General features: G+C 38.2%; 1 protein-coding gene across 7 annotated transcripts in view; it reads right to left on the bottom strand.

The window, feature by feature from the left end:
• Positions 1-294: 294 nt before the first annotated feature.
• Atp1b3 (ATPase Na+/K+ transporting subunit beta 3) overlaps positions 295-10756 on the bottom strand; it is a 33809-nt gene continuing 23347 nt past the window's right edge. For 4 of the 7 annotated variants that reach the window (XM_087186277.1, XM_087186278.1, XM_087186275.1 and 1 more), the window contains 5 exons: positions 9161-9345; positions 7498-7548; positions 6378-6458; positions 3854-3940; positions 295-960 (listed from right to left, as the gene is read on the bottom strand). In XM_087186277.1, coding sequence (XP_087042403.1) covers positions 790-960; positions 3854-3940; positions 6378-6458; positions 7498-7548; positions 9161-9345 — 575 coding nt within the window. In that variant the 3' untranslated portion in view covers positions 295-789. Of the gene's footprint in view, positions 961-3853; positions 3941-6377; positions 6459-6946; positions 6966-7497; positions 7549-9160; positions 9346-10756 lie in introns of all 7 variants that reach the window. The other 3 variants (XM_004834365.3, XM_004834366.3, XR_015440837.1) reach the window with 2 other exon arrangements.

Here is a 10756-nt window from a genome sequence, read left to right as displayed (position 1 = left end):
TTTTATTAAGAGTCCACAGTCTGCTAAATAAAAGCAGTAACAAGATATTTCACAAACTATTATACAATTTAAGACTCATGAATTTAATTTCATAAAAAATTAGGTGTACATTCATTCTAACCTAAAAACACTGTTTTTAATGGTCTGAAATACAATCTATAAGAGACTCAGTTCCAACACAAAAATAATGCTATCAGCTTTTTTAAAAACATGTTTTACAACAAAAAGTTTGTACTCTTAATCAAAAAGATCCAGACTAATTTAGCATGTAAAAAATTTTACAAAAACCCAAGATAACACTTTCAGATTCACTTTTATTCTTTTTTCTTTTTCACATACAGAGCTTCTCCACACACATTTGTTGTAGCCATAAAGTTACTTAATGTTGGCCAGGTACCATTTTACCCCTAAAACTTTGTTGGCATCAAAATATGAGTTAACCAGTGTTAAATCCATAAAATATTTACACTGCACAGCACAATAAGCTTTAGATACTTGGCAATTAAACCACATTTAAAAAAGAGGACAAGACCCCCACCCACACGCTTGGATCAGTGTTCACTGGTCCTGATCTGGCAACTGGACACTGGTTCAAAGGGTAGCAAGAGGCAGCAGGCAGTTACTTTGGAGGACACTGAACACTGTGATCTGGAAGCACGCTATGCTGTTACCCAGGTCAGGCAGCGCCACCTTTTTCCTAGGTGGTCTCAGAATTCTAGAATGGCAGGTCCAGCGGACACAAAATGAAGACAGACAACACATTTATTCTGTGGAGACATCCTACTCAGACTATGTGCGTGCTGTGATTTTGAATGCAACTCTTCCCAAAAACTTGTCACGATCGTCCTCATTTCTTAGGTTCCTTGATCCCTCAATTTTGCACTCTACTGTTACTTCTTTCTTAGTACTGTTAGATTCAAAGGAGACCTGGACAGCAACCAATGGCTGTAGATAGCCCACCTGATAAATAAAAGAGAACACATTAATGCAGATTCTGTAGTAGTTTCATCTACACTTTGTCAGGAGTTAGTTTACTCTAAAAAATTTTGTTTCTTTCTGGTTTCTACTTTGAAGATAATGATACACAGTGTATTAACTATTGTTATTCTATTATGTTATGACATTTTAAATTTTTTTCATTAAACAAATCATTAATTAGACCAACCCAGGGCCTTTGCATTGAGCTACATCACCAGTTCTTTTTTTTTTTTTGGTACCAGGGATCAAACTTGGGACCCTGTGCTTTCGAGGCGGGGGTGGCACCACTGAGCTAAATCCCCAGCCCCTACCATCCCCAGGATCTTTATATTAAAAAAAAAAATCTGTGATAGGGTCTCATGAAGTTTTTCAGGTGGGACTTGAACTTTTAACCCTTCTGCTTCAGCTTTCTGCAGTGCTGGGATTACAGGTGTACACCACTGTGACCAGCTCCTTACTTTTTCTAATTGATGAAAAGTATGTAAGACTGAATTTTCCTGTAAGCACTGTTTTAAATGCATCTCACAGACTGTGATTATGCTGTGTTATTATCTAGATATTCTATGGTACAATCTTGGCATGAATTTTCCTTTTCAGTCAAGCGCTCTTTAACAGGTTTCTACTCTTCTCACCATGTGAAAGGGTCTTTCTGCTTTGAGTCAGGCTGGCCTAGAAGTTGCTGTGTTGCCTAGGCTGGCCCTAAGCTCTTGTACCTCCTGCCTCAGCTTTCTGAGTGCTAGGATTACAGGCATGTGCCACCATGGCTGGCAAGGGTATTTTAATTTCTATTGTGTTGTGATCAAAATGTGTTGATTACTAACACATTTATATACCTTTATCTTTTTTTGTAGTGCAGGAAATTGAACTCAGGGCCTTCCCACTGAGTCTTACTTTTATTTCTTACTTTGAGATAGGGTCTTACCAAGTTGCCCAGGCTGAGCTTGAACTCAGTACTTGGTACCAGAGGCTGGGTTTATTGGTGTGCACCACCACCACCAGCACATTTCTACTTTGTGGAACCTAAAAGATGTGACAATTTTTATGACAGTTTCATGATGTGTGCTTGAGGAGGATATATATTCACTATGGTCTTTATTACTAAGTTTGATAAATATTCCTAAGAGTACCCAACTGGTTATTTTATTTAGGTCTATATCCCATATGTAGTACAATAAGGATATACACATGCATATATTTACATATAAAATGGTGAATATACTCATAAGCTTCACTGTGGCTTCTAAATATAATTCTTCACTAAAAGGAACTGGGGGTAATTTCATGGATGGCATAAAAAGAAATACAAGATAAAGATAAACCTAGAGAACATTGGTGTGGTGGCCTATGCCTGTAATCCCAGCACTCGGGAGGCTGAAGTAGGAGGATCGCCAAGAGTTTGAGGCCAGCCTGGGGTACACAGTGACAGAATGAGTTCAAAATCAGTCTGAAGTACACAGTGAGACCCTGTCTCCAAAAAAAAAAGGTTGAACCTAGAGTACTCTGCAGTGCCATCTTTAGTTGTGGCTGTCTCGATGCTCTGAACCAATCTAAAACATTTACCCTGTACTGTCACTTTAACTTTGAGAAAGAGCCAGGAGTCCCAGTGTCAGAGCCAGTGAATAAGGTGGATAAAGATAGTGTTACAGTGCTTTATGAGCCTTCTTTGGCACTGGATGGTATGTAACAGCAGCATTCACTGCATTTGTGATCACACCTCAAAGACACTCAAGGAAAAAGGAATCCAGAACTGCTTCAGAAAGTGTCAAAAATGATGGGTTAAGTCTTTTCAAATTGAGGGAGAGTATACTGAGGGGGGATTAATGGCAATGTATCTTTTACTATAATAAATTTTATTTAAACAGACTATATTTTTAATCAACCTTTGTAGATTTCAACAAAGTTTATAGGTTGAATAGCTCTAGATCAATGCTAGTCTCCATTGATAGCTATGCATTATTTTTGTAACTTAGTCTCATTTGGTTCGGGGGAAAACTATATTACATATACCTTAAAAAAAAAAAAAGGAAAAGGTTAAGACAAATGAGGTAAAATATTGAAATTTGAGAAATCTGTTAAAGGGCTTACAGATAACTTTCTACTATTCTAGCAACTTCACGTATGAAATAATTTCAAAGTAAGAAGTTAAAAGTATATAATGTGATCCAAATTTTATGATTCTTACATATATGTATTTTAAGAAAAAAATACAGAAGAAATTGCACGACAATATTGTTAAAACTGGGTAATGAGTTTTCTTCAGTATTCTTCTATTTTCTCTAAATATGTAGATACTGTATTTATTTTCTTTTTTTTGGTACTGGGGATCAAACTCAGGTCCTTGCGTTTGCACAGCAGGCGGCGAAACCACTGAGCTAAATCTCCGGCCCTAGATACTATATTTGTAATGAAAGAGGAAATTATATTTTGAAAATGATTACCCTTTTACTTGTCTCGTTGGGTCTATATATATATATATTTTTTCAGTATCAGAGATCAAACTCAGAACCTTGTGCTTATGAGGCAAGCACAGTGCCTCTGAGCTACATCCCTGGCTGTTTTTTTGTTGTTTTTTGAGACAGGGTCTCCCTATGTAGTTCAACCTGGCCTTCAACTCACTATGTAGCCCAGGCTGGCCTTGAATCACTGAGATCCTTGAGCCTTAGCCTTCTGAGTGCTGGGATCACAGGTGTGCGCCACCACACCTGCCTCTATGTTTTGAACTTTAAATGTGGTTCTCTACTTGTTGGCATCATTCTTTTAAAAACCAAAATAGGTCATACACAAATTATACAGGGATGTGTCTACCTACTGCAGACAGGCGATACTTCAGTTTCTCAAAAGATTAAGTAACATGTAAGAACTTCTAAATACTTACATGCAGTTTCTTTCCATAATATGGAAAATACTTTAAGTCAATGATTCCATGATTAGGATAAGTTGATACAATTGCTGTGTTTTCATCCTAAAGTTGAAAGCAAAGAAAACCTTTTAGGTCACAACAAAGAATTTAAAAAATTGTGTTTACAATGAAAGCAGTAGCAATTATTAACAGTGTGGAGAAACTACAATGATGTTCCAACTATATTAAATACTTCTAAGAAGACTTACTCATTTTTATTGTGTATCATAAACTCTTCAACACAATTATATTTCCCAATATAAAATACACTCTTCTTCACCAGAGTCCCTGCTCATTTAGACCTAGTTCCACTCATGTAACTGCTCCAGCTGCCCAATGCCAGTCTTTGGACCCTGACAGCAGGAATGTACCAGCAAGTTTGGTACTCGTATTTTTCTGAGATGAATAAAACAAACTGTGCTTCCAGACTGGAAAGCAACAGCTGCTACAAGTTGCCAATCTGAAAAGCCAATTCAGGCTGGAGGGAGAAGGCCCAAAAGTTAATAGTTGTAGTAGCTGTAACCAGAGGTAAAGCTATGGTGCATCTGACAGGAAAAGCTGCTGTACATTACCGAACACTTGATTTTTAGCTGTGAATAAACTAATTCCTACTTGTGTGTGTGTGTGGTACTGGGGTTCAAACTCAGAGCCTCATGCACGCTAAACACATGCCCTACCACTGAGCTATATATATCCACAGTCCATTAATTCCTACCTCTGAAAATACATGTGAAACAGCACAGCAAAACTGTACGTCCATCTAAAAAGAAGCCTTACTTTCTGCTCACTTTACTTCATGATCACAAAGTACCATATGTGTAGGGCGGGAACAAGAAATCACATAGGCAGCAGAGCACAAAGCATGATGATAGCCTCATCCTCCACAAAGGGCAAGTTCTAATAATCCAGATCCAAGCATGTGCAGAGAGGAGGAAACAGGACTAGGAGAGGACCCTAAAAGTCATTTTAAAGTCACTATTCAAATGTCAAATCCCACCCGCCATTTATAATGTTTGGTGGCCAGGAGTACAGCTCAGTGCAGAGCATGTGCTTGAGGCCCTGATTCCATCCACAGCATCAAAAACAGAGAGAGGGAGAGATATTTTTATATTGCAGGAAAAAACTCACATTGATGTTTTTCTGCATTAACTGCTTTTGTTGATCCTATTTTACCTTAACATAGGAGCTTTATGCACAGAAACAGATTATTCCCCAAAATGAAAGAAAATTTTCTTGAGTAATGGTTTATTGAGCACATTACAGATGTCTCCTGCCAGAAGCCACACTTACAATGACCTCACTTAGACCTTGCCACCCTGAAGCAGGAGGGAGCTGGGACTCAGTGTTAAGGCTGCCTGCTGAAGAGCACCCAGGGCTAAAGACTCTACTGTTCTCTTGACTGACAGCATCTACCCCATAAGCTTGGCAAGGTTTTTCTTAAACTTCTGTTTTATTCCTATAGTAAAATATATGTTGAGAAATCATGCAATATTGAAACAAGTATTTGAATAATCAGATATTTAAGGGGAGCACACGAGTCATAACTGAAGCATACAAACACCACCACAGCAGAAATGATGAGCAACTCTTATGAATCACGCCCACTAAGTGCCACTGAAAACAAAATGAAGTTTAACAATCAACTTATTTTGTTTCTTCATAAATCATTACATGCAAAGGACTTGAAGCACACATGGCAAATATTCTAAGCAATGGTTACCATCACTGGGTAGTATTTACTGATGTTTTACTTTTCTATATTTTTCTAAATTTTCTTAAATGAGCATGAAATACTGACAAAAATGAGTGACACAAACATTATATCCTTTGCAGGAATCATCAGCCACCTCTAACGGCACGTCATCAATGTGTCTGTACTTTCAGGATCCGTCTCCTGCATTTTGGACACACCGAGTCCATCTTCTTGTCACTTTCAGAAGCAGGTCAGGAGTCCTCTTTCAAGTCTCTCGTTGTGCTGTTGTGCCTGGTGTCTTGAACTGACTCAAAACATTACCTATCACAGTCATTTTGACTTTGGGCAAAAGCCAGAAGCCAGTGTCAGATCTGGTAAGGCAGATGAAGACACACGGTGGTGTTTTCATGAGCCCGCCCTGCCAACAGATGGTACCTGGCAGCAGCGCTCACTGCATTTCTGCTCAGACCTTGTAGAGACTCAAAAGAGGGCTTCTAGAGCTACAGAAAGTACCGAGAATGATGGGATAAGTGTGTTCAAAGAAAGAGGGAGTGTTTCAAAGGGGCCTAGTGGCAATGTATCTTTTACTGTAATACATTTTTTAAAATTCAAAATTCATTTTGCTGCCCTAGCTTCTCTCTCCCTATTCTTCTGATTCTGACTTTTTATCCAAATTTTCTGTAGATGTGACTTGCCTAAGGCTGGTCATACATGTATACTTCCACCCAGATGAAAAGCTACACACTACTTGATGGCTTTTTATTCTACTTTAAACAGTGAATACTCTTTTAACATGATGGTACACACCTGTAATGCCAGCAAGCATTCTGGGAGGCTGAGGCAGGAGGGTTGCAAATTTGAACCCAGTACAGGCAATTTAGCAAGAACCTGCCCCAAATTAAAAATGGGGGTAGGGGTAAGTGGTGAAGATGTGGTTCAATACAAAGGCCCTGAATTCAAGTCCCAGTACTGAAAGAAAAATAAAATAAGTAAATACATAAAAAAGGACACTAATGAAGGAGTTCTTAAAGTGTGTAAAGTGTGGGCCCTAGGGCAGCAGCACCATTACCACCTGGAAATTAGTACAAACGCAGACTTGGGGCCCTGCCTGACCTGCTGAGTCAGAAGCTGTGGGAATCAGACCCAACAAACCCGAGAGGTGCAGATGCATGATCGTGTTTACAAACTAATAAACAGTTTCTGTCCAAATGTGAAATGCACTTGGGTTGAATTAAGTTTCTTTCCCCATAACTTTAACTGGCTTCAATGCAACAATTTTAGTAAAACACTTCAGCCATACAGTTGGAGCTGAATGTTAGTGTGCAGCACAAAGATAAAATTAAATTCAGAACTTAATTTCTCCTCAGAATTCTTACCCATCTTTTCTATATTTGTCTTAGTTGCATTTGCAGCATGGAGAGAGAACAAAAGAAGTTATGAAATGAAAACTGCATAGCATTCTGGAAAAAAAAATAAAGCAGGGATAGGAAAAAAACAATGCCTCTATCCTAAGGAAAATGTACCATATTTCACTAACTGAGATGGCACCAATTAGCACACCAATTTATGTACCATTAATCAAGAAAAAACGTCTTGATATAGTATTAAGACACTTGCAAATTATCTCAATTTCAGTACTGCTAAGCGAGAAAAAGTGAATATCAGAATTGATGAAACATGGTATATGTGGGTATAGGGCAATGTGTACAAAATCAAACAGACATGGAAAAATGTCTTTTTAAGTGATTGTTAGGAAAGTGAAGGGATATTCCCAAAAAGTTTGGTGAAATTTTATTCTATGAATGACCTTATAAAGTACAGTACTTGAAAACTTCAGCAGGGGGGAAAAACAGACGACTACACTCAATAGTCTTTAAAAGCATTCTAAGAAGTACCAAAGCATTAATAGAAGTTATTAAATACTAACCTTAGAAATACAGTCTATCCTTGGTGATCCCTCAGGCTTTAATCCAATTATCTAAGGTTAAGAAACACTTGATTAATTTACACGTCACATGTATGTGCAACAGAAGCCTGCCCTATGTTGTTAGGAAGCAGTGGCAGAGGGGTTGAGAGCAACACTATTCTGTGGATTAAACCCAGTTACATCTTTTACTTTAATTTTATTTTAGGCATTAAAGTGATCTTTCCAATACAATAACTTTACAATTCAGTTTTGTTGCTGTACTGATACAACTGAGAAAATAACCAAAACACAGTTGCACACTTTGTTACCCTTGAAACAACAAACAGAAAACCTTAAATCTAATTATTTACAGGATAATTTATTGTATGTAGTAAGAACTACAGAAGCAGAACATAACAAGCTATTCTTTCTGTTTGTCTTGTTTTTTAAGACAAGGTCACACTACGTAGTTCAGGCTGGCCCCAAACTTGTAGTGATCTTCCTGCCTCACCCTCCCAAGTGTTGGGATTACAGCATGCACCACCATGCCTGGCTGATAAGCTATTCTTTAGGGCAGTGTATGAGGTCACGATTCCCACCATGTTTCCATTAGGCTCCCAGAGCTTCACCATGTTTCCCAGCTATCTGTCCCACAGATACACATACTGGGAAGAATCCTATTCTAAGACTCACAGCACCATTTAATTCCATGGGGTAAGGCTACTTTGATGTATGCAGTTATTATAACTCTGTAACAGATACAGTGGGATACCTCAGTTCACAAACACAACTCTCTCCACAATGCTGGCCGCAAACCAAACTGGACGAGAACCGAATCAAATTTCTCCATAAGGTCAACATTAAACCTCACCACTGAATTTGATTTGGTTCTTGCCCAACTTGGTTTGCAACCAGAATCCTGGAAAGAATCAAGTTGGTGAACCAAGGTATTTTCATACATCCATTTTATGATAGGATTTTCTGGGATTCTGAATTTATATGCAGTTTATCTGTGATATGGAAACTCCTTAATTAGCAGTGCCAACTCCAGAAGACCCAAGTTTTCCTTTTACTAGAGATGAGAGTAATTTGCTTGTCAGAGACGACTTCAAGGATATATGAACTCAACCTTGAGAGGTCCACACCTATTTAAGAAACTGCACTTTCTAAGCCAATAACCAGGAATGGCCTCATTCTTCAAGGGAGATCTTTAAACAGCCTCAAAGATAACCTCTAACAGAACAACCCCAAAGCACAATCTTTAAGGAGCAGCAAGGCATAAGGGGGAGTGATTACTTCACTACCGCGCAGCCTCTCCTCTGCTGAGTTGATTCACATTTACTGGAACTATCTGGTAGAGAACATTGGCTTCTTTCTTTGCTAGCGGCTCCATACCTCAGATACTACTTCGACAAAATGGCAAAATGCCACTACCCTGGCTGCAATTGCAACATCCCTTTGAGCTCACTGGAATGTGACTTTATTTGAATTTCCACCAATTAATTACATATGTAAAACTATGCTTTGCTACTAAATATTCAAAAAGTTATAGCCTTTAAACTATCCCCCAATGAGATAACATTTAATAAGGCATTAACTCAATCAAAATGATCTGAAAAGAGTTACAATTTTTTAGCAGAGGGTATTAGAAACGAGGAGCAGCAGAAGTATAGTTTATACGTACTCTATTCATTTTCACAAGAATACAAGGTTGTCCTTGGGAATAGCCAAAATCAGGATCATTTCTGCCACTGCAGGCTTGAAGTAAGAAATCAGGAAACCGACATGCAACATAAACTGGACCCTTCTGTTCAAAAAGTACTCCATCAGTACAGTTGGTGAGATTCTTCTGTTCTTCTAAAGAATATGCTAAAAAAGGAAACATGTAGTGTGACTGTAAAATATGGTGAATATTTACAGTTTAAAACAATGTATTATAGTGAAAGACACACTTTCATAAATCTCTCTTGGTGGTACTGGGGATTGAACTCGGGACCTTGCACTTGCGAGGCAGGTGCCAGAACCACTTAGCCAAATCCCCAGCCTCATAAATCTCTCTCTTAATAGCCCCTCAATCACTTCAAATACACTAACCTTGTTGTTCTTGTCACTTTTGGAAACAGTTCTGGAGTGTCTCTAAGCTGCACTGTTGTGGCTGCCTCAACGTTTTGAACTCATTCAAATTATTTATTTGGGGAAGAGGTGAAAGTTGCAAAATGTTAGATCCAATGAATAAGGTGGATGAGGACACACTGCAATGTTTTTATTTGACAGAAATTGCCACACATATTTGATCAACAATGGGTAATCAAAACATACAGTGAATATTAAAACAAAATTATTACAGTAAAAGGCTCATTGCTCCCAATATGTTTACAATGGGGCCATAATTCATATGTCTTACTGCCAGGTGGTTCAAGCCAGTGGGGATGTGCTAATCCCTCTCAAAATACTCCCCTCTCACTTTGTACTCACTTCCCCATTTACAAAATTTTATACAGTCACCATATTTTTAAATCACCCATTATATATATGCTGGATAAACCAAAAAAAAGATATTATTAAGCACAACCAGGAATACATCATCCTCTGGACAATGTTCTTCAAGGACAAAACTAGCAATACTAACTACTAGATAATATTAAGGAAAGAATTTTAGGTTTGCTCCTTTAACTTAAGATCTAGCAAGTGTTTTAAAGTGTACTGCATTCCAAAAGTCATACAAACTGGATTACATATCAATCTCTTTTGTTACCATTAGGAGGGTCCAGCCATGACTCTATGTGCTTGGACCAAAAAGATACAAAGGTGAGGACATAAAAAGACAATTCCACTGGAGTTTATAGTATTGCAGGAAACACAGACATTTAAGTGTAAAAGTGTAACTGCAAGGGTAGGAAGACAGACAGCAGGAGAATTCCAAGTTCAAGCCCAGCACAGGCAATTGAGTTACTTAGCAAGACCCTGTCTCAAAAATAAAAAAGGGCTGAAGATGTAGCTCAGTGGGAGGGTCCTGGGTTAATCCCCAGTATCACCAAAAGAAAAAAAATTGGGGGAGAGGGGTGGGTGGGTGAGGGGAGAGTCCTCCAGAGATTATATTAAGTAACAACAGAAAACAGGAGAAATACAGAACAGTTCTACTAAGAAACAGAAAATTGAGGAAATTATCAAAGTTCTAATAGAAGATAATTATCTTGAACTAAAGAATCTAAACGTGAAAGACTCCCAATCAAGACCTAAAAAAATATTTTAGAGTGAAACACAGAGAAATTTTAGAAGC

This window comes from Heterocephalus glaber, unplaced genomic scaffold (assembly GCF_053883595.1).
Source record: "Heterocephalus glaber isolate CG9 unplaced genomic scaffold, H.glaber_assembly_v1.0 deba00001504, whole genome shotgun sequence".
Classification (NCBI taxonomy): domain Eukaryota; kingdom Metazoa; phylum Chordata; class Mammalia; order Rodentia; family Bathyergidae; genus Heterocephalus; species Heterocephalus glaber.
The sequence above is the reverse complement of the archived record's forward strand: the minus strand, read 5'-3'. Positions and strand labels throughout refer to the sequence as shown.